Source organism: Osmerus mordax, chromosome 2 (assembly GCF_038355195.1).
Source record: "Osmerus mordax isolate fOsmMor3 chromosome 2, fOsmMor3.pri, whole genome shotgun sequence".
NCBI classification, from domain to species: domain Eukaryota; kingdom Metazoa; phylum Chordata; class Actinopteri; order Osmeriformes; family Osmeridae; genus Osmerus; species Osmerus mordax.
In genome coordinates, this window is record NC_090051.1 from 23,274,869 (window position 1) to 23,296,694 (window position 21,826).

General features: G+C 47.6%; 1 protein-coding gene across 4 annotated transcripts in view; it reads left to right on the top strand.

The window, feature by feature from the left end:
• Positions 1-20,639, top strand: part of tns1b (tensin 1b) — a 75,118-nt gene extending 54,479 nt beyond the window's left edge. For 3 of the 4 annotated variants that reach the window (XM_067251179.1, XM_067251180.1, XM_067251181.1), the window contains 15 exons: positions 4,553-4,734; positions 4,942-5,080; positions 7,441-7,536; positions 10,374-10,554; positions 10,675-11,720; positions 11,882-11,968; positions 12,925-13,053; positions 14,487-14,582; positions 15,733-15,810; positions 15,915-15,986; positions 16,318-16,344; positions 16,944-17,112; positions 17,241-17,309; positions 17,421-17,450; positions 17,774-20,639. In XM_067251179.1, the coding sequence (XP_067107280.1) occupies positions 4,553-4,734; positions 4,942-5,080; positions 7,441-7,536; positions 10,374-10,554; positions 10,675-11,720; positions 11,882-11,968; positions 12,925-13,053; positions 14,487-14,582; positions 15,733-15,810; positions 15,915-15,986; positions 16,318-16,344; positions 16,944-17,112; positions 17,241-17,309; positions 17,421-17,450; positions 17,774-17,915 (2,543 nt within the window). In that variant the 3' untranslated portion in view covers positions 17,916-20,639. The remainder of the gene's footprint in view (positions 1-4,552; positions 4,735-4,941; positions 5,081-7,440; positions 7,537-10,373; positions 10,555-10,674; positions 11,721-11,881; positions 11,969-12,924; positions 13,054-14,486; positions 14,583-15,732; positions 15,811-15,914; positions 15,987-16,317; positions 16,345-16,943; positions 17,113-17,240; positions 17,310-17,420; positions 17,451-17,773) is intronic. The other variant, XM_067251182.1, reaches the window with a different exon arrangement.
• The last annotated feature ends 1,187 nt before the right edge of the window (positions 20,640-21,826 follow it).

Consider the following 21,826-nt stretch of genomic DNA (forward strand, 5'->3'; position numbering starts at 1 on the left):
TCCCTGTACAGAGAGCACCTAGCGACCCCCAGATACCCCTCCCTGTACAGAGAGCACCTAGCGACTCCCAGATACCCCTCCCTGTACAGAGAGCACCTAGCGACCCCCAGATACCCCTCCCTGTACAGAGAGCACCTAGCGACCCCCAGATACCCCTCCCTGTACAGAGAGCACGTAGCGACCCCCAGATACCCCTCCCTGTACAGAGAGCACGTAGCGACCCCCAGATACCCCTCCCTGTACAGAGAGCACGTAGCGACCCCCAGATATCCTTCGCTACGCCAGCTTGACTTTCCTGGCTCCCTGTATCCCTTTGAGTTGCCGGGCTGGCGCTGATACGAGCCCGAGCTCACAATCAAGCCATTGTACACAGTCCTCCAACCCAGGATCCCTGCTCTGTGATGGGCTGTATCTACAGCACACCCTGGCCTTCCAAACGCTGCTGCTTGCAGGGACACACCTACAGTATTGGTACATCTGGTCCAGGCCTTAGGGAACAGAGTTTCAATCCTGCGGGGCATGTGTTTGACGTAACGCAGTTTTATTGAGGAAAATGACTGTCCAGAGCCTGTTTGAGGTATGTTGGAAGCCGTGCATGTTTATGAACCCCAGAAAACAGTCCCATGCTGTAGGAACATGTTTTAACAATGTGTCGAGTCCACCAGTGTCCTTTCATACATAACTGTAAACTCAGACTCCACAGCCCCTGTTTTCCCCTGGTCCTCTAATCCAGGTGTCTGTCTAGCTGTAAGTAGGGCTCAACAGTGACAGACAGGACAGATAAGACCTGTTCTGTAAGCCAGCCTGGGTCAGTGTGACAAGCTCTTAAGAAAACACGTCTCTCCTCTCTTCTCCTGGCTGCGCTTCTTCAGCTGTGAAACCGTCACTCATCAGACACATGGTCAGACACATGCTCACAGGAAGTGCTGTCCCCAGCACAGGAAGTTGGCCGTCCTAACCAAACACACGAGGGGTCCTGCAGAGCAGCCAGGAGGGGAACAAGTCTGTTGTATAAACAGCGTAGAGCAGTGACATGGAAATCCATTGTGTGTGGAAGCTTGTTTAATGGCAAGGCGCTGGCTTAGAGTCATGGCACCATGGTGTAGGAAGCCCTGTGTACACACAGGAACTGTAAATATGACACAGGCTCATTTTATTACTTCCAACTTTGCTTGCTGACTGTGTATCATACAAACACTGTTTGACTAAACACAATTCAGCGGGTTGTAACAGTCTTATCATACTGTAAAACAGATACATTGTTTACTGTATGTACACAGTCAATCTGTCTTCAGCACTTAGAGATGTTTACGTTCACAGTCCAGGTGTTCGCAGTATGATACGGTAGGCAATAGCTTGCCATGGTTCTGTTTCTTCACTTTAACCCTTTTCTTTGTTGAAAACTCTCTTTTTCCTCTTCATCATCATCTTCATCATCCTCCCCGTCCTGACTCCATCATGCACCTGTCCAGAGTACTCTGCCAGAGTCCAGGGCATGGCTTCACCTCAGTCTGAGCCTCACCCCTCCTACTTATCTGGTTTGTTTCTCCTCCCTCCTCTCCTCCTCTCCCCTCCTTACTTCCTCTCCTCCTCTCCCATCCCTCCTCTCCTCCTCTCCCCTCCCTCCTCTCCCCTCCCTCCTCTCCTCTCCTCTGCTTACTCAGACCCTCTCCTCTGGTTGCAGTGCTTGCATGTTGCCTACATTCCTTTGTTGCAACAGAACCTCTTTTTATCTCACTGTCTCTTGCTTGCTGTTTCTCTCTGTCTCTCTCTCTGTGAGTCTGTGTGTTGTTGAACTATCATATTCAGCTTACGTCTCAGTCCTGTGGCCCTCCTGAAACTGTGAGCGAGGGACAGTCAGGTGCTGGCTCTCTCTGGCCACAGCTGACCTGCTCTGACAAGGGTAAGCAGCAAACAGGAGTCAGCGACTGAGTCATGATGAAGTTTCACAAGAGTGCGACAAGGGAAGCACAAAGGCTGCTCTGTCTTCAGCCTGAAGACTGCATGTCACAAGATCTGCTCTGCCAAATCTCAGGGAACAACACCAAGGCTAGGATACACTAGCCTCTTTCAAGGCTGCACTCTTCCTCTCTGTTTTAACATTTAGAAGGCAGACAAAGGACACCAGATCCAGGGGAAAGGCCGCCTCTGTTGGAAACATTGTCAAGGCGTTATATGTCCACTGGGAGGCAGAGGCCAGCGTGCAGACTGTTTTGTTCATGCAGGAGCAGAGAGAATGTTCCAGAGAGCAGGGCTCTGCCTCCCTGGACAGAGAGCTTGTCCTGGCAGGTTCAGAAGCAGTGACTGGGACTCCCTGTGTCTCACCTGGCTGACCAGCCTGCAGATCTCAGAATACGTCATGTGGACGCTAGGGTCAGTTCTGAATCAGGACAGACTTTCTTCTCCTCTGCCTCGGTTATGTACGTCATTCGGCCACAGGAAGTGAATTACAGTTGACTCTCAGACCTGTTTTCGAACATATTTGGATATATAAGGAGACTAAAGAAAATGTATTCACAGAGCTTTTGAAATCTCACCCCAGATGATCCCTTTTCTCCATGCACATCCGTCACCTTTAGAAGGCCAGACGTAAACACACACGCAGGAGTCTCAGCCATAACGGCCACGCCCCTGGAAACAGGAAACCAGCATGTTTATTTCCTTGGCTCCGCGCTCTCCTATACAATATCAGCCTTTTTAAGCGCTTGAGCAACGTGAGGGAGGAAAAACAAAACAATCCAAAACGACGTCAGTCCTGGGAAGCTCTCTCCTCATCTGGGACACATTACCCGTCGTCAGGGCAACGGGGCCGGTGTTTGACAGCGCTGCGCCGTGGAGCAGTGCATGCTGGGTACATCTGTTTTGCGTGTTTCCAGGCTCGGTGGGGGAAACGGGCTACATGCTGTTCACACGCCAGCCCAGAGACAACGCCCCTTCCACGCAAATCAAACCCAGAGCACGCACATGTGATGCGTTAGAAGCCACGCCATTGGACGGAGGTCAGGAATGTCATCAGGCAGCATATGAATGACACATGTGCAGGTCTGACTCCGTCATGGATCACACTTAATAGGATCTAGTCATGTTGATATGCACTATTCAGCAAAAAACAAGTTCCAAACGTTTTATCTCTTTATTAGATCAATTTAATGGTTGATATTCAGGAGAAGATGACCTGCCCTTGATCCTCAATGCTGTTCCTAAAAGTACTATCAGTTAGTTAAGTGATGTAAATGACCAGCACGTCATCATGCTGTTCTCTGTGTGGCCCTCCTCCTCTTTTATTTTAAAATAAACTGATGTTTGTGTCTGAGATGCACAGCTGCAGGATAATGCTGTTGCTAAGTCACCCCTGTGGAAACACGGCTAGCGTATTCCCCCCACGGCCAGGAGAGGTTGAGTGAAGGCTCATAAATATTTTTCATGGTTTCCATAACAGTCTTGCGCTCACACTAGGGTGTGTCTGCATGCTTTTCCATCTTTAGGATGTTCTGCCAGAACTGACTAAGAAGATCCATGAATCAGTTTTAGGGTCAAGTTGGTTGACAATCTCCGTTCTTGCTACCAAGTAGACCCCAGCATAGTGTTGGGCCACTTCTTCTACTTATCTTGGTCCAGAACTCGATCTTCATTGGGAAAACATGTGACGTGTTCTTTGCCAAGCAAAGTATTCAATATAAACAATTCCATGTGAGTTTGTAGGCCCCTTTAGGTAATTCATACTATAACCTTCATCCCCAGAAATTTCCCACTGAAGGTTCCCTCCAAAACAATTGCTTCTTGTGCCTTTTTTTTTTGTTACTATTTGTACTGGCAGTGTTCTTTATCTTTGTCCAGAGCACATGCCAAGAATAGCATTTCCCAGTCAGAGCAGCACGTTTGTCTTGGTTAGCTTACCCCACCAGGCTGACACACACTGAACTAAAACTCTTACTCTAGCAGCTCTCCCTCTTCATCCTAACCGGCTCACTGGAAAGAGCTTATCAGCTTCTTTGAGGTCCATCCAAAAACATTAGCTGCTGTAGAATGTTACTGAGATAACTGGGATATAATCGACACTGATGTAGCAGCTAGTTCATGATAAACTACGAGCCTTGTTCCCGGAGCAGAAACTCTTGAGGTTATTACAAACACTGGCCTGATTGTTGTGAGAAATTTGGATCGTTCATGTAGCATATTTAAAAGGTCAGTTTTGGAGTCTCTGTTAGCTTACTGGGGGACACGTTGGCCCTGAGTAGAAAAAGCTACCAGAAACTTGCTGCTCACGCAGTCAGTGACTACTAACACAACTATGTTTATTAACCAGGAATGTGGTATTTATGAATGCCACATGCTGTGTGCTCTGCTAGAATGCTATGTGTTGTTGTAAGTGTTCATCAGCGCATGACACGTGCATCTGTGGCCTTGTTCCCCTGGTTTAGAGGCTTTTATGAAGTGTCATTAGAGGTTATGAATGAGCATAGCAGTCGTACAGGCGGCACAGGAAGCGGAGGCCTGAGGTCAGACGTTGCAGGTTCCAGGGTGCTGAGTGTCCCCTCGCCTGTCCCCCCAGGTGTCCAGTCCCGAGGGATGGCCCTTGACGAGTCCTCCGCCCCGCCCCGCCGCCGCACCACCAGCGAGGGGAACCCGGACGGCCCTGACTCCCTGGACGGCCCGCTGCGATCCCCAGTGCGCTGCGTTTCCCCGGAGTTCGTCAACGCCATCGCGCTGAACCCTGGAGGGCGACCCAAGGAGGTACACTGCTGCTCTGCATGGGCTCCCAGTGCGGGGAGAGCACAGCCGAGGGTTCACATCACATGGCACTTTCAGAAAACTGCTAAATCTGTCACCCTCACTTATTATTATTCAGGAAAGTATATTTAACTGCCCCACCCACCTACACTCCTGAATTGTAGTGATTGTTGTTCATACGAAGAGTGTGTGTGTGTTTCTGTCTTCCAGAGACACATGCACAGCTACAGAGAAGCCTTCGAGGAGCTGGAGGGGGCTCCAGTCAGCCCCACGCCCTTCGCTGGTGGTGAGGTGTTACCCCAAACCCCTGCATTCCCCGTCTCACCTCAAACCCCTTCCTTCAACCTGTGTAAGTTCCCCTCCCGCAGACAGAGGGCGCTGGGGGGCTCAGGGCAAGACAGGGAACAAGGAAACAAGGGCTTTCTGTTGTGTAGAAACATATTACTGTAAGCTGGTAAAAATGAGCTATGGTTTGTGGGAATTCACTTTTTAGGTCTTAGAACTTCTCCTCTATGTTTGCAGCTGAGAATATTTTATATTTCCAAACAGGATATGACACGTTGTTCTGTTAGAGTGTGTTTATGTTAAGTTTGGGCTAGGGTGCTTTTTGTGACGAGACTGATGTTTACACTTTGACTTCATGATTTGATAAGTGTACTAGAGGATATTAACTCAACAATACAATTTCTTCACCTCTTATCTTTTCGCAAGATATTAACTGAAAAACCCTTTAAAACAAAACAATTGGCAAATACAGTCATTGTTGTAAACAAGTGCAATTTACCATAGGTAACTCTTAAGAGCTGGGACATTCTTGAGCACAATGAATTTATAATTAAATAGGTAAAAGCTATAACTTGTGCACTTCAACAGCCGACCAATCAGCAACGTCATTAAAATATGAGAGCGAAAGGACCGTCTCTCCTGGCCTCCACCCGTAAAATATACAGCTAGTAAACTAAATATACTGCTAGTAAACTACATTTCCAACATGCTGACACAATGCCCCATTCAGATACATACAGTGTAGGCAGAGGAGAATTAATCTTGGTCTACATGGCCTGGAATTGTTTTAGCACATCAAAATGGCTGAGTCATCATATTTTGTAGAGACAGAATCCCTCTCTGTTTCTGCTCACCTGCACCACGATACACGGTGCACCACAATAATCCCAGATTCAATCCCTGTTCTAATGTATCACCATAGGCAGTATGAACAGCTAATGATGGATCAGTAACTGTTGGATCAGTAACAGTAAGCTGTTTAGGTCCTCATCCGCCACAGTATGCTGAGGAACAGTGTTCCAAGTCGTCAAATGTCCCCAAAATGTCCCCATTTCCAGTCGCCCCGCCTGACACGTTCAGGGCCTGTAGTTCACCAAACAAACAGTCGATTGTTACTTTGGTAAGTTGAGGATGCACGTCCCTAGACCCACAGCAGCTGGTTCACCTCTGAGTGCCCCTACCCCTAGATCCCTCTGCCTACCACAGCCCTACCCTGCTTTACCCAGCATGCAGCAGGAGAGCAGCACCTGTTTAGACCTTGTTAGCAAACACATAGACTGGAGACACACACATCATATAGCCACCATTTCTGACATGTTTACCTTGACTCAGTCACACGCTGGTAGGCTGCACACAACACAAGCATGAAGACAGAAACTTGTGTTGATATTCCTTGTCTCGATGGGTGTTGCTCTCCACATGACTCTTGTTGTATGCTTAGCAGTGGTTCCCGTCACACTCCCAGCCCCCCCCCGTCTAGTCTAATCATTGTGTTTGGTTGTTTTTGTGTGGTTGTTGATTTTTGCTTTGTTCATTCAGGAGGCAGTTGAGGTCAAAGCTTATGGTCAGTTAAGACATTAAGTTAAGAAATTAAGTTAAGACATTTAGTTTTGAAGCAAATCTTGTCTTGGAGCCAAAATCAGGACTTGGTCGAACTGTAGTGTTTGTAGTTCTGCAACAGTTAAAGTATGATTGTGGCTATATACTGTGACTCATATCACTGTTGCCACAGTCCTGACATATATCCATCCCACTCTAGAGGGTGTCTCTAACTGACCTGACCCTTGACCGCAGCTGTGCTGTAATGGTGTGTTTGTGTGTATGACACGCGTTGTCTCACGTTTTGCTGACAGTTGATGATGTCATGACCAGGGGCTTGTCACACCGTGACGATCGACCTGCATGTAGAGCACGAGGCCCACTACCTGTCTGTCAGCTACCTGTCTGTCAGCTACCTGTCTGTCAGCTACCTGTCTGTCAGCCTCAGGGTCATGTGATCTACCTCGCTGTCTTGATGGAAAACACCTGTGTAGAATGACATACATTCTTGAGAGATTCTGAAGTATTTGACATATTGGAGCAATCAAAAAAAAAAAAAAGAAAAAAAAAAGAAATGTTAACACATACAATTTGGTCATTTAGCAGACGCTCTTATCCAGAGCGACTTACAGTGAGTACAGGGACATTCCCCTGAGGCAAGTAGGGAGAAGTGCCTTGCCCAAGGACACAACGTCATTTTTCAACGGCCGGGAATCGAACGGGCAACCTTCTGATTACTAGCCCGATTCCCTAACCACTCAGCCACCTGACATACAAATCCACATTTGAACATGCATACAGTAGATAACCACGCTCAGGTGTTTGCTGTCCAGACCGTCAGTGAGACAGTCCTAGAGGCCTGAGCTGTGCCTGTTCCCCCCACAGGTCGCTCTCCACCAGGCCTGGCCAGGACGCCGCTGTCCGCCCTGGGCCTCAAGCCCCACAACCCTGCTGACATCCTGCTGCAGCAGACCGGCTCAGGTGAGACTCCCTGCAACCTGCTGTTCCCTCTCCTCTCCTCCACTAGAACCTCTTAGTGTTCCCTCTCCTCTCCTCCACTAGAACCTCCTAGTGTTCCCTCTCCTCCACTAGAACCTCCTAGTGTTCCCTCTCCTCTCCTCCACTAGAACCTCCTAGTGTTCCCTCTCTTCTCCTCCACTAGAACCTCCTAGTGTTCCCTCTCCTCTCCTCTCCTCCACTAGAACCTCCTAGTGTTCCCTCTCCTCTCCTCCACTAGAACCTCCTAGTGTTCCCTCTCCTCTCCTCTCCTCCACTAGAACCTCCTAGTGTTCCCTCTCCTCTCCTCCACTAGAACCTCCTAGTGTTCCCTCTCCTCTCCTCCACTAGAACATCCTAGTGTTCCCTCTCCTCTCCTCCACTAGAACCTCCTAGTGTTCCCTCTCCTCTCCTCCACCCAGCTTGGTTCTACTGGACATCTTTGTAACACAACCTTCTCTTTACATTTTATAGTAAAGCATGTGTGGTCAACTGTGTAGGAAATCTGATATGAACGGGTGCTGCTGTAAAAACACGGTGAGGTCAGTGTGTGACCCACATTCACTCACCTGAGTCGAGTGATCTGTCGAGTGATCCGAATAGTTTGAACATGAAACTATCCGATGCACAGGTTTTGATTAAGTCCCACCTGTGGCCACAAGTTTTGTGTAACACATCATGGCCTAAATACCACTTGCTGACATCTACAATCTGGAGGCTCTGTACAGAATATTGAGTATGCTGTCCACATGAAGAGGATTCATCTTACATACTTCAGGATTTTCCTGTTGTATGTTCTGTCTAGATGTTTTGGATAATATGATCCTGTACAGGTCTTTGCAGGGTGCACCTCAAGTGTAGGGTTAGGATCAGATTTGTTTTGGGTCTTTGGTATTAAAGCAAACAGCACGAGAATCAGTTTGTACGACTTGAAAGTATTATTTGGCAGTTTTGGAACCGCACATCTTACTTGAAGCCAGAAACACAGATGTGTTAGGATTGCCAAATAGCCCTTCAGCCTATAGAGGCTGCTAACTTAGCAGCTAACATTTGTCTCCTTCAGCTAAATATATCACACTCTGGCAGCACATCCAAACCACATCTTTATTTTGGTTTTACTAGCTTATACCCCTCCTCTCAGAAACAGTGAGCTCATGAGTACTTGTAAATTGAGCAGTCTTTTCATCTCATGTGGTTAAAAACTGGATTGGGTTTAGCGACGCTGGAATCCATCTGAAAGCCTGATGCATGGCCACCTTCACAGGGTTGCATGTTGATGTTGTCTTCAAAGCAGCAGCTCGTTCACAGTGGCAGGTTCTCACAGCCCTCGGCTGCTTCTGAGAAGGCCCCCTGAAACAGGAGTTCATGAAGGTCCTTGTAAATAAGGCTGCGCTCTGTTTAATCATGTCCCGTGCCCACGCTTTGTAGACTGGATGGATGGAGCCAAGTGCATTAGGGTGTTATTACTGGGAAAGGAGCTGGGCTGTAGGAGGGATGGCTGACTCTCCAGACATGGAACTTCAGCTGCTTCCAGGGGCAGGACAGGACACACACTGTGCAACACACACTCACACACACACACACACAGTACAGACACATACAGTTAGTCTGTATTCTGATACTACACATAAATATTTATCCAGGTGTATTTCTCCACACTCACACACACCTCTTCTCTCTTCCCCTCGTCACCCTTCGTTCGGTACTCTCTGTTTCTCATGGCTTTACGATTCCTTCTCTCTCTGTGCCTCAGATGATGACAGTGTTGAAGCTGGAGAAGGTAAGACCAGCGGAGCTGCAGAACATCCTGCATCTCCACCTCCCTGTCAACTCCAGTCATTCACAACATTTATTTGTACCTCTCCGAATCCTACACCTCACCTTCTCCACTGCCCCCCCTCACACCTGCAAGTGACAACACCGTTTGACTGGGTTCTACTTCCCATTGAGACTTGACTTCCCTCTTCCTAGTCAACATCATTTCCATCAGTATTTATTTATTTGTCTCACATTGCGGTGAAGGTACAGTTCCAGGTGATCCTCCTCAGAGCACAAGGGCTGGCTGGGCTGTCAGGCGGTCGTGAGGCGTAACAGACCCTCCTCGTGTTAGTCTGTCCTGTAAACATCACGGACAACTGGAGAGAAGCCGTAAAACACGTGTCCTGTGTTAGGAGCAGGCCTGTCTCGCCACGGGGAGCGGGAGGGAGGGAGGGAGGCTGTCAGCTTTATGAGCTGCAGGCGATGTGTCCAGGGGTGCAGGCTCTGGGGATGCTCAGTTATTGGACAAGAACCTCAGAGCTCTTCTTGAGGCGGGTTCCTCGAGGGTGTCTCTGCCGTGCGTTTAAACTCCTGGTTGTCAGGGTTGGGTGTTTTGCGAACATAAAGACAGACAGCTATGTTGGGGAGGTCTGAGGTAACCTTGCAGCTGGTGGTATGTAATTGAGTTCATAAATTATCAACAACCTCTATTAATTCATTCTTTAGAGGGTTTTTGTGTCAAATAAAAACACCTCAGAGTGCTCATGTTCATCTGTTTCATCCATCAGTGCTTTTTAAATGTTGCATGTTTTCAGTTTAGTAACCTGAAAAGGATTCATGCAGACTTGCTGTCTTTCTGACAGCAGGACTACCTGTCGATCTAAACACACAGACCAGACATGTGCAGACCCTCGGGAACATACTACAAGACTGGAAACCAGTCGGCACACGTTACTTCATGTGTTCTGACCTGAACTTGAACTGATTTTTTTACTGAGTTTATCGAGCAAGTTCGTAGTTGTCAGTTGAGCTCATTTGAAAGGTGTTTGGTTGTGTTGTTGCAGAGCCGAGGAGCTACGTGGAGTCTGTGGCCAGATCAGCTGCAGCAGGCGGTGTGATGCCCGCGTCGTCCCTAAGCCTCGGCCAATCAGGAGACGCCCCAGCTCGCCAGCGCGCCCCCTCCCCCAGCGCCCCCTCCCCCAGCGCCCCCCTGTCCAGCAGTAGCCCTCTCCAGTCCACAGATGGGTGAGTTTACATGACACACATGCTAAGGCCCACTGTAGACAACCAGGACACACATATCCTACTTTTCAATGTTGAAACAGTGAACACTCAATGAATCTCCTCTTTGATAATGTTTTACAGAGACCACACCTTTGCTAACAGTAGCGTGAGCCCCATCTCACAACCAACCACTGATGCAGGTGTGAGCCCCCAGCCCTCAGAGATGCCCTACAGCACCCCCAGCCCCTCCTACCCCGGCCCCTCCTACCCCGGCCCCTCCTACCCCAGCCCCTCCTACCCCGGCCCCAGCAGCCTCCTGGGTGGCTACATCTCCCAGGACCCCAGCCCCCCTCGCTCGGAGCCCACCAGGGTCCCCATGGCGACGGGGTCCCCCTCACACGGAAGCCCTCAAACTCTCCATCGGACCCCGGCCCCCTGCTCCTCCTACAGCCCCTCCCTCCAGAACAGGGCCACCAATCAGGGCAGCCCCGTCACGGCCCGCCAGCCATCCCCGGCCAACGGCTTCGAAGCAGGGATCGCCGGTAGTCCAGTCCTGGGCCGCCACCCCCTGACCATGTCCCAGGGGACCCAGAGCAGCCCCCTGCTGAGCAGAACACCGTCCTTGGGGCAGGTGTCCCAGCACAGCCCCGCCCTCAGCCGCCAGGCCTCCCTGACCCAGCCCCTTCAGAGCAGCCTCGCCCTCAGCCGCCAGGCCTCCCTGACCCAGCCCCTTCAGAGCAGCCCCGCCCTCAGCCGCCAGCCGTCCGTGTCCCAGGTGTCCCAGCGGAGCCCCAGCCTGGACCGCCACCCCCTCCACAGCGGCTACGCCACCCCGGACGAGAGGAACCTGTCCCGGCAGAGCAGCTCCTCAGGGTACCACGGCCCGGGCACGCCCTCCTTCCCCCTCTCTCCCGCAGGGTACCTGGACGGGGGGGCCGCCATGATGGGGGCCTGGCAGGGAGGTCCGGGCACCCAGCCTCACGCCCAGCCTCACGCCCAGCCTCACGCCCAGCCTCACGTCCAGCCTCAGCTGCCAGAGAAGACACGCATGTCAAGCGGGGACAGACCTAACGGGGGCGTCTCGTACGGGACCCTGAACGGGAAGCTGTCGTCTCCCGTGTCCAGCGGGGGCAGCCCCCCCAGCCACTTTCACACCCTCCCAGACTTCTCCAAGTTCAACATGGCGGGTGAGGAGACGGAACGAGGGCCTCTTTACCCGGGTCTCACTGTGTGACGTTTTAGTACGCTGCATGTGCTAGCGTGTCGTGTTGCGTGTGTTTTGTATAAAGGAGATCTAGCTTGTAAACACGTAGCTTGACCTGTGGTACCTTCCTCTGCTCTGTTGAAGACGGGAGCCCAGAGACCAGGCTGAATGTCAAGTTTGTCCAGGACACGTCAAAGTTCTGGTACAAACCAGACATCTCCCGGGAACAAGGTGAGTCTGACTGTTCAGAGTGAATACTGAACGTCACACTTATTTCTGCTTTTGTTACTTCGAGGGCAAAAGAACCAACAGCTCCAGATTCACCCGCCTGTGTCTGAAGGATTCTTTTCTCAGTACAGTTTTAAGCGTTGACTGGAAGGTCACAGGAACAATCTAATTCTTTTAACATGGCTCTCTGTGCTGACAGTACTGTAGTCTGTATAGAGGCCACTGCTCAGGCAGTGAGGATCCGTTGGTTCACAGGCGAGGGAGTCCTGGTTGTGTCCTGTGCTGCTGTGTGCTGGCTGCTGTGAGGTCAGGCCTGTTTAGACCATCTGGTTCCTCTCACAGTTCTTATTGGATTAGATCACCTACTCTGGAGATACTGCCCTAAACACAAGCACATGCTCCACTACAGTGACATCACACTCTCTCTCTCACACACACTCACACACACCCACCCAGATATAAACATACTCACACTTACATGCATTGACATGTATGCAGTAGGAACATGCCCATTTATCCACAGTAGACCTGTGATGCTTTACGGAGCACACACACACATACTGTAACACACACACACATACTGTAGCACACACACATACTGTAACACACAAACCCATACTGTAACACACACACACAAATCCCCCTGGACATTACACACTGAACAGTTCCACACACACACAGTCATGCACCATGTGAAATGGGTTAGTGGCTGGTGACCAGAAAACATCTGCATGTGTTTGTCATCTATCTTACTTAGTGTTGAAGTTGTCATGTGTGGACAGGGGGGGCACATAGACAGCATGTCAGGGATGCATTACATGTCTGTTCCGTGAACAGACCACTGGTCTGACATCACTGTACTTACCTTTGTCTTCATCCTTCCTGTCTCACTGTGGCATCTCTTCTTTATCGTTTCTTCTCCTCTTTTTTTGACCTCTTCATTCTTCTGTTGTCTTCAGCCATCACCCTGCTGAGGGAGAGGCAGCCTGGGGCGTTCGTCATCCGGGACAGTCACTCCTTCAGGGGGGCCTACGGCCTGGCCATGAAGGTGGCCTCACCCCCCCCCACCGTCACACACAGCAAGAAAGGTACCAGCGCCAGCTCCCAGCAGTGTCAGGGTGTTCACCCGGACGTCCTGCTGGAACCAAGCCCTTCTCATCACACATCTTCTGCTCCACTTTCTAAATGTTTGAAATTCTATCCGTGTAGGTTCTGTGTTGTATTTATGTGGGTTTCTAAATTCTATCTGCATAGGTTCTGTATTCTGTTTGTGTGTTGCGTTGGATTGGCCCCTCTGCTACATGAGTACAGTGTAGCTGTGAAGGTGCACTACAGCAGCCAGAGTGTCTCTGAGGTCGTGGTCTGAGGGATGTCAGGACTAGTTGGGCCCGAGATGGCGATGACAAGAATGGTTTGTGTTGAAGCTCGGAAAGTGCAGATAACGGTTTCATTTACGGCAACGAGGCAATGTGGTTTTACATATCCTGTGTACTTGGCACCGGTCGCGAATTGTGAACGTTGTACGTTACATACCATGTTGAATGCATTCCTGAGGCGTGGTGGGGTGTGAGGGGTGGTGGGGTGTGAGGCGTGGTGGGCTACTGCAGGTGGGGGGGGGAGGGAGGCTGCTTGGCGCGTCCCTTGCATGTATTAACGTCCTGAGCGGAGCTAAGTGCATCGTACGCCGTGCTGAAAGCACCATCATTACTGCTGATTATCCTGGCTCATGGCCCTCGGCAGGGTTTGGCTACGTAGAGGAACATTCAGTTCTTGATGCACAACTGATGAAAACAAATACCTGGGGTTTTCCTCCTGTCATCGAAGTATGAGGTAGAACCAGTGTTCCTAGCACAGAGGAGGGAGGGGCTGTTCTCTACAGAGGAGGGAGGGAGGGAGTCTCTAGCACAGCAGAATGCTGTCTCAGGAGTTGGCCTATCAGAAGCTTGGAAGTAGATCAGCAGGATTGCATGTCACGCTAATCCAGTTGAGCTATCTGACTCCATTCCCTCACCTCTCAAGCTGCTGGAAAACAAACATTTATTGACTTGATTTATTTGAGGCCTGCGCTCTAAGACCTTTAAGCTTCTTAGGGATGGTGGCTAGCTCAGTGGTGTGACTGGAGACCAACAGAGCGATGCTTCCCAGATCCCCTGTGCTTCACGTTGGATAAAAGCGTCTGCCAAATGAAGGCATTTACATCAGAATTATCATAACACATATTATTGGCTGTTAGCAACTTGAATTGATATTTTACTGAATTGCCACTCAAACTGGACATATGAGAATCTAGCCCAGGACCTGGTACTATTGTCCAGATAAAGATTGAGGTTGTTTGAGAGGACAACCTAACTAGCCTCGGACATCATCATAGTTTCCACTGTTCTGCTTATCCTCCTTGTTTGGGCTGTTGTTGGGTGGAGGAAGAACAGCCGAGGGGAATCTTTGTCATATCTGGCGTACAACTGATTGGTAATGTTTGTGGTCTGCTGTCTGCTTGTTTGTTTCCATGGTGCCCGGGTAGCTGGTGACATCACTAACGAGCTAGTGAGACACTTCCTGATTGAGACCAGTCCCAAGGGGGTCAAGCTGAAGGGCTGTCCCAACGAACCCTACTTTGGTGAGTCACCCTCTCCCTCTGCTCTCTCTCCCCCCTCTCTCTCTTTGCCCCCTTTCTCTGCTCTCTCTCTCCCCTCTCTCTCTCTGCCCTCTCTCTCTGCTCTCTCTGTCCCCCCTCTCTCTCTGCTCTCTCTCTGTCTCTCTCTCTCTGCCCTCTCTCTCTGCTCTCTCTCTCCCCCCTCTCTCTCTGTCTCTCTCTGCTCTCTCTCTGTCTCTCTCTCTTCCCCCTCTCTCTCTGTCTCTCTCTCTCTCTGCTCTCTCTCGGTCTCTCTCTCTCTGCTCTCTCTCTGTCTCTCTCTCTCTGCCCTCCCTCTCTGCTCTCTGTCTCGGTCTCTCTGTCTCGGTCTCTCTCTCTCTGCTCTCTCTCTGCCCTCTCTCTCTGCTCTGTCTCTCCCCCCTCTCTCTCTGTCTCTCTCTCTCTGCTCTCTCTCTGTCTCTCTCTCTCCCCCCTCTCTCTCTGTCTCTCTCTCTCTGCTCTCTCTCTCTGTCTCTCTCTCTGCCCTCTCTCTCTGCTCTCTCTCTGTCTCGGTCTCTCTCTCTCTCTGTCTCTCTCTGTCTCTCTCTCTGCCCTCTCTCTCTGCTCTCTCTGTCTCGGTCTCTCTCTCTCTCTGTCTCGGTCTCTCTCTCTCTGTCTCTCTCTCTCTGCTCTCTCACACACACACACTTAATTATATACAGAAAGCCTGCAGTCGTGCATCTCCCTCATGTGCATGAAAACATAGCAATAGACCCACACACAGTATGCTTTTCCATAGTATGCATGTCAGTGTGTTCGGTGTCTTCTGAGAGATATGAAAAGACCTGAACTTCCAGACTTCTAACTGATAACTTAACAGTTATCATCCATCAGTCTAAGGACAACATGCTCACATCTCAGGAAGTCTAATCCTAATAATAGCATGGGATTTGGTATACGGTTCATATGTCCCCCCTCTATGTGTGTGCGTGAGGGTGAGTGAGTTAGCAAGCGTGAGTTACTGACTGACTGTGTGTGTGTGTTCACATTCGATGGCACAAAAATCCAGACATTTTCCCCCCGTTCTCCGTGTGTGACTAAAAGGGAGAACGTGAAAGTCTTGTCTTAACATTATTAATTAAATGATTAAAATGATTAAATCAATGTTCCAATGTGTGCATGTGTGTGTGTGCAGGATGCCTCTCTGCGTTAGTATACCAGCACTCCATAACCCCCCTGGCCCTGCCCTGCAAGCTGGCCATCCCCACCAGAGGTACGGAACACTGGATCAGGTCCTGACAGAGGACTTAACCATGACAGCACGGTCCTCTGAGAGTGTCTGTGTTGACTGTTCCTCCACCTCTGCTCCTTCTACAGATCTGCATGAAGAGATGCCAGAGATCTCCACGCCCACAAACCCAGCTTCTGAGCTTCTCAAGCAGGGAGCAGGTACTGACCCCTGACCTCTGACCCCTTCTCTTCTGCTGCTGTACTTTCCATCTCCAATATTTGTACATCGCTTTGGATCAAAGCATCTGCTAGATGAAAGAAACGTAAATGTACCTAGCATTGCTGCAAATGAACAGGAAAATGGTAAACTGTGTCCACCTCAGTGAACCAAAACAAGTGCATCCTGAAGTTATTGTACACCAGTAGAGGGTCAAATGGAACTAAATACGCTGGGGTCATTTCCGTTTCTATTTCATGGCAAAAGAATCCATGACACTGTTAGTCCCCCTCCCCCCTCCCCAATGCTGATGTCACTTCCTTGTCGCTACAGGCCAGAGGCCCCCTGCTGACTCCAGTGGTAAACCCCGAGGCTCATGTGGTTTTGTCTGATTTGTAATGCAACTCCTTACCTGAATGACCTGCATTTTAGCCAAGAAGAAGTCTTGAACTTCTCAGCTTCAGAAGCTTCACCTGCTCTCCCTGTCAACCTCCTAACAATGCTGCAGTCCTGCAGTGTGCCTGTCCAGCGCTGCAGTCCTGCAGTGTGCCTGTCCAGCGCTGCAGTCCTGCAGTGTGCCTGTACAGCAGCTGTCTGATGCTCTGTGGCAAATACGGCTGTTTCTTTTCCCTTGGATTGTTTTCCCTTGTCTTCAGCCTTGTTCCGGAAAGCATGCACGTTGCTGAGACACTGAGTTTTGCATGAACAGATGTGTCTGTTAAAGGATGTATGCAGGAATGGACAAGAAACACTAATATATATACTCTAAATGGTTGTGCTTTGTCGCTGACTTGAATAATAACCTAAATAGCACTTTGTAGAGTCTAGTCTCCTGTTATACACCTATTATCCCAATCTCTCATTTAGGACTCTCATTTAAAAGGATGTAGATCCGAGGGGAGGGTCCGTGACTGGCTGTCCTGAGTGTTGAGATCTAATGGCCTCCTCTCTCTTCCCAGCATGTAACGTGCTGTACATCAACTCTGTGGAGATGGAGTCTCTGACCGGGCCCCAGGCCGTGGCTAAAGCCGTATCCGAGACGCTGGCGGCCTCGTCACCGCCCACCGCCACCATCGTCCACTTCAAGGTGTCCGGACAGGGCATCACCCTCACTGACAACCAGAGAAAGTACGTCTTCAGGCGACTGCTTCACAGGGTTTGACATGAAACACGTGTTGTGCGTCTGACGGGCATTGGAGAAGTGACAACTTGTTGTGTTAACCTTTTATTTATTTGTTTTATTTTTTCTTTCTTAGGCTATTCTTCCGGCGCCACTATCCTATCAACACTGTCACGTTCTGTGATATTGACCCTCAGGAGAGAAAGTGAGCACACACACAGACACAACCCCACACACACACGTACACACACACACACACTGAAGGGCTGTACTTGATATTTCATCACTCATTCCTTGTGTTTGTTTCTGTTTTCAGTTGGATTAAACCAGGAGGAGGTTCTGCTAGGTGAGTGTTTCTGTTCCTTCTGCTATCCACAGCAGGCAGCTTGCTCTGCAGGCTGCAGAGAAACTGTTCCTTCTCACGAAAAACATCAGAAACATAATGATTCATGAACATCATTGATCCTTAGCTCTGGACAGTAGCAGTTGGAACTAGAAGGCAACTATGAGTTAGCCCATCATGGATAGGCACAGTAACTACTAGGAACAACTGTAACTATCTAGCAATGAACAAACTCACCTTTCCTTCTTGCTGGGCAACACAGACGTGTCCAGAATGCTGCAGGTTCAGTCTCCAGTTGTCTTATTGAGACACGTCTCTACTCACAGGTTCTTTGGTTTTGTGGCTCGAAAGCAAGGAAGCACGACCGACAACGTCAGTCACCTCTTCGCTGAGATGGACGCCGACCAGCCTGCCAGCGCCATCGTCAACTTCGTCTCCAAAGTCATGCTGGGCTCCCAGAAACGATGAGCCCTGTTTGGTCTCCTGGGTTAGGGTCAGGCCTGCTGGGCCTCCTGGCGTCTGATCTGTTTGGGTTGTTATCTATTAACCACCCTCATGTAATCTGTCAAATTCTGTTCTTCTGCGTTTTTGTGTCACTACCTTTTTTTCGCTCTCTTATGTGTGAGTGTGGGTGCATGACTTTGTGTTTGAGAAAGTGTAAGTCTGAGAGTGTGTGTGTGTGCTTTTCTTCTTGGAAGGACTCCAGAGTGTATCTGACGTGGGCGACAGAGGAAGTGCTGTGTGAGGTGTGGCTGTGTGTGGTGTGTGTTGGGACGGGAGGCCATTTTGATCTCTCTTGCAGGGTTACACAAGAGCAGGAAGAGGAAATGAGGTCAGTGAGCGTGAAGTGTTTTTATTTTGGGGAGGAAAAAAAAGAAGACGTTAAGTTGTTCAGTGTACACGGGGATTGTAAATCCATCAGGCTTCTGAACGGGTCAACCAAAGATTTAAAAAGTGGACTGGGCAGATATGCCCCGCTCGAGAGGGTTTGTTTTGAAACTATGTTTTGTAAAATATGGCTGCTTAATCAAAACTCTACTTTTTCTTTCAATATACGAGTACTGATACTGTATGTATTTTAATCTTTGTGTCTGCATCTTTGCCCTTTTGCAAAGCATATTCAAGGACATTTTGCATGCTGGCAAGGTGACAGTGTAAATATTACAGATTGCTTTCTCGATGGATGACTTGGGGCCTGAACCATATGTTTTATAAAGAGCTTTTAAAGAAAAAAGTATACCTGCTCTCAACGACGTACAAAACGAAAAGACCGAATTTGTAATGGCAAATACACTGTGTTCAAAATACCCCACGGGTTTCCAGTGGTAGGTTTGCTGTCAGAGGATGGGATTACAGTCTGGTCAGTTACACCATGGCTCACCTAGACAGGGGCCTAACCCAAAGTGTTATAGACAGAATACTGTTATGCTACTTGCAGACTCATTTGTATGAGAAAACCTGCAGCACAGAAAACACCTCTGATCCAATCCAAGGAATTTGTGTAAAACTATACCACTCTTCACCATAGGGTCAGTATTGTAGCCTGCAGCCATTGTACAATACTGAGGCCTCATAGCTAGCAGAACGTGTCAAGGGCTAAATAGTTGGTGTGACAATGACAGTTGTGAAGTTCCAACTGTCATGGTTGGTCTTTATATGTCCCCTGGTGTATGTGGCATGACAGGAATGAGAGAGGCTTTAATCCCAGAAGGACGTGTTAGCCAGCCAACTCACACGGCATACCTGAAAGTAAGCTATATACATATGAATATACATATATAAATATATAAACTTTCAAAACATTGACTAAAATATTTATTTTTTTGCTCCGTCACTTACGTTATCTCATATATCTGTACACGTGTATTGTATAGTCTACATCAAGATTAACAAAAGAAAAAAATAAACTCTTTATTTTCGCTACTTTGAAAATCACAAGATCTTTGAGACAGCATTTGAAATATATATAATGTAAAGTGTGTTTGTTTTAAAGCTTGTCACTGTTATTTTTTGATATTGTTTTTCACTGCATTTCTTTTGTTGTTTGATTCATTATGTTGAATGGTGAAAAGGACCCCTTGCAAAAAAAAAATTGTCAAAATGACTTTGCCCAAAATATTACACCTCTACAAAGTTGCAAACAGACTTTTTGACAAAAGCCTGATAAGAAACGGTCAGAGTTAAGCACTTAATGTTGTAGTGTAATGTGAAATACCAACTCAGTTATCCACTCGCTGCAAAGCAGCATTACTACTAAGTGTGAGCACTTGCTTTGTATGTTCTCTGTATATTTGGTGGAAGGAATAAAGTTTTCTTGTTTGAACAGGTTTAGCAAAGCACTCCAGACACTACCCTGTTTGAATCCTGACAGAACTTAAACGTTGCCCTCTAGAGGTATAATTAAGAATTAACATTGGAAAAGTATATTACAGTTTGATACGGTGTTTTAACTGTCATGACTGGCCAAATTTGGAGTAGAACACATATTAATTGGAAATGATCATTGCTAAAATTGTTAGGGCTCATTCTTGTAAAATCCCTTTTTAAAAGGTTTTTAGATATTATTTTCGTTTAATTGATACTGACTTGACAGAAGACTTCAGCTGGTAAATTCTACAACAATGAGCAAAGAAAGCACTTATAAATAGGTCACAACAACGTCTAACTAGAATGTTACAATATTACTCACCAAGAACATGCATGTGCTGTTATGTTCTGTTTTCAATCATGTTTGGCATCAAGTGAATTACCTGTGAGATTTAATGTGTTCAAGCAAAGCATTCCTCACAACTCCAAACTCCTACAGCTGCCTGTAGTTCATTCAAATAATCAGATGTATTGTTTTGATGAGTCTTACATGAGACCATATCTGCTTTGTTTTCAACAAACATCAGTTGAATCTTTTGTGTGGGCCGTGTCTTCCTAATGCTTGTTGAATAAAAAAGCACCCTTATCACCAAACAAATGTTAGTCACATTTGTGTCTAATGTGACTAACAAATGTTAGTCACATTTGTGTGTGAAAGGATTATCTTCTGTTGTGTGTTCACTTTTACAAAACCGCCTTGACGTAGAATGTGTGAATGAGCTACTATGCCTGTACAGATCCCTGTATTATGATTTGCTGTATTGAATGGCGTTTATAGTTTCTGAGAAAGAATAAAAAAACACATTAAAAAGCAATACAAATCATCACGTGTGCATTGTTATATTTAGCCTATATTTTATACATCTACATACAGAACTACTGTATGATCATACAAAATGCCTTGTGAAGACAGTAAAATAAAATACATTAAGATTAATTGGAAACTGTAATAGTAGTAAGCTGTTAATGACAGCAAAAATGTGTGCCAAGCTAGACAAATGACCTTTCTATGTCACGTAGAGATGACCCTTGTCAGTCTGATTTGCATCATGAAACTGATGTAGCTAGCTGACCACTTGTCGAAATAGCGCTAAAACAAAAACATTCAACCAAGTCACAAGTACGCTGCCGAACCCTGAAACTCCGACATCTTAAGCGCGATGACTAACAAGTACCAACCACCCCAACGAAAAGGTAGAGAATCATGGGCGCGGGTGAACGGTGTGCGAATTATACAATGATAAACGGGGGGGTCAACTTCTTCTCCAGGGCGTAAAGTAATATTTAGGATTACAGGTAAAAACGATATATAAACGTATCGACTCCCCTGTTGTCTTGTAGAGAGTAACTTTGCTGTGTGGCTCAGTGGGTAAGCATGTGTACCATCGAGTCTACTGCCAAACACGGTACACCTGTTTAAATCTCGCTCAAACCAATTGATTATTAATTTTACTTTAACTGAAATTAAGTAATATGTTATTTCCATGTATATAGAAGTTTTTTTTTGCGTGACACAATTTTTCTTCTGAGGCTGAGGTTAGACTACGGAAGATTGCAACCATTGCACTAATGCCACCTAGTGTTCGGCGGCCTAAGTGTTCCATAACCTAAAAAATACATTGCTATCTTACTTCAATATCTTCTCTTCCTGTCATGCTTACCATGTCTCTCACTGTCCAATACAAAGGCAAAGATTATGAAAACACATAAGTTTAGTTTAAGTGTGCGAGACATATGAGCGAAATGTTAAGAACAAACATAGAAAAGCATAAAAAAACTGACTTGAAAAAGGACAACTGTTCAGTTTTTAAAATGTTTTTATTGTTTTTTTTTTAAATTGACCTTTTATGCTACTATTTTTTTAAATTGTTTGTTTTAACTTAAAAGTTACATTGTGGTCATGTGAGATGTGGGACTTCACCTTCACATAGTCTAATAAATATTGTCTCTCCTCTCCGCCAAACGCTTGTTAATCTCAGGAAGATTCTCTTTAGTTTAGTTTGGTTAGAAAC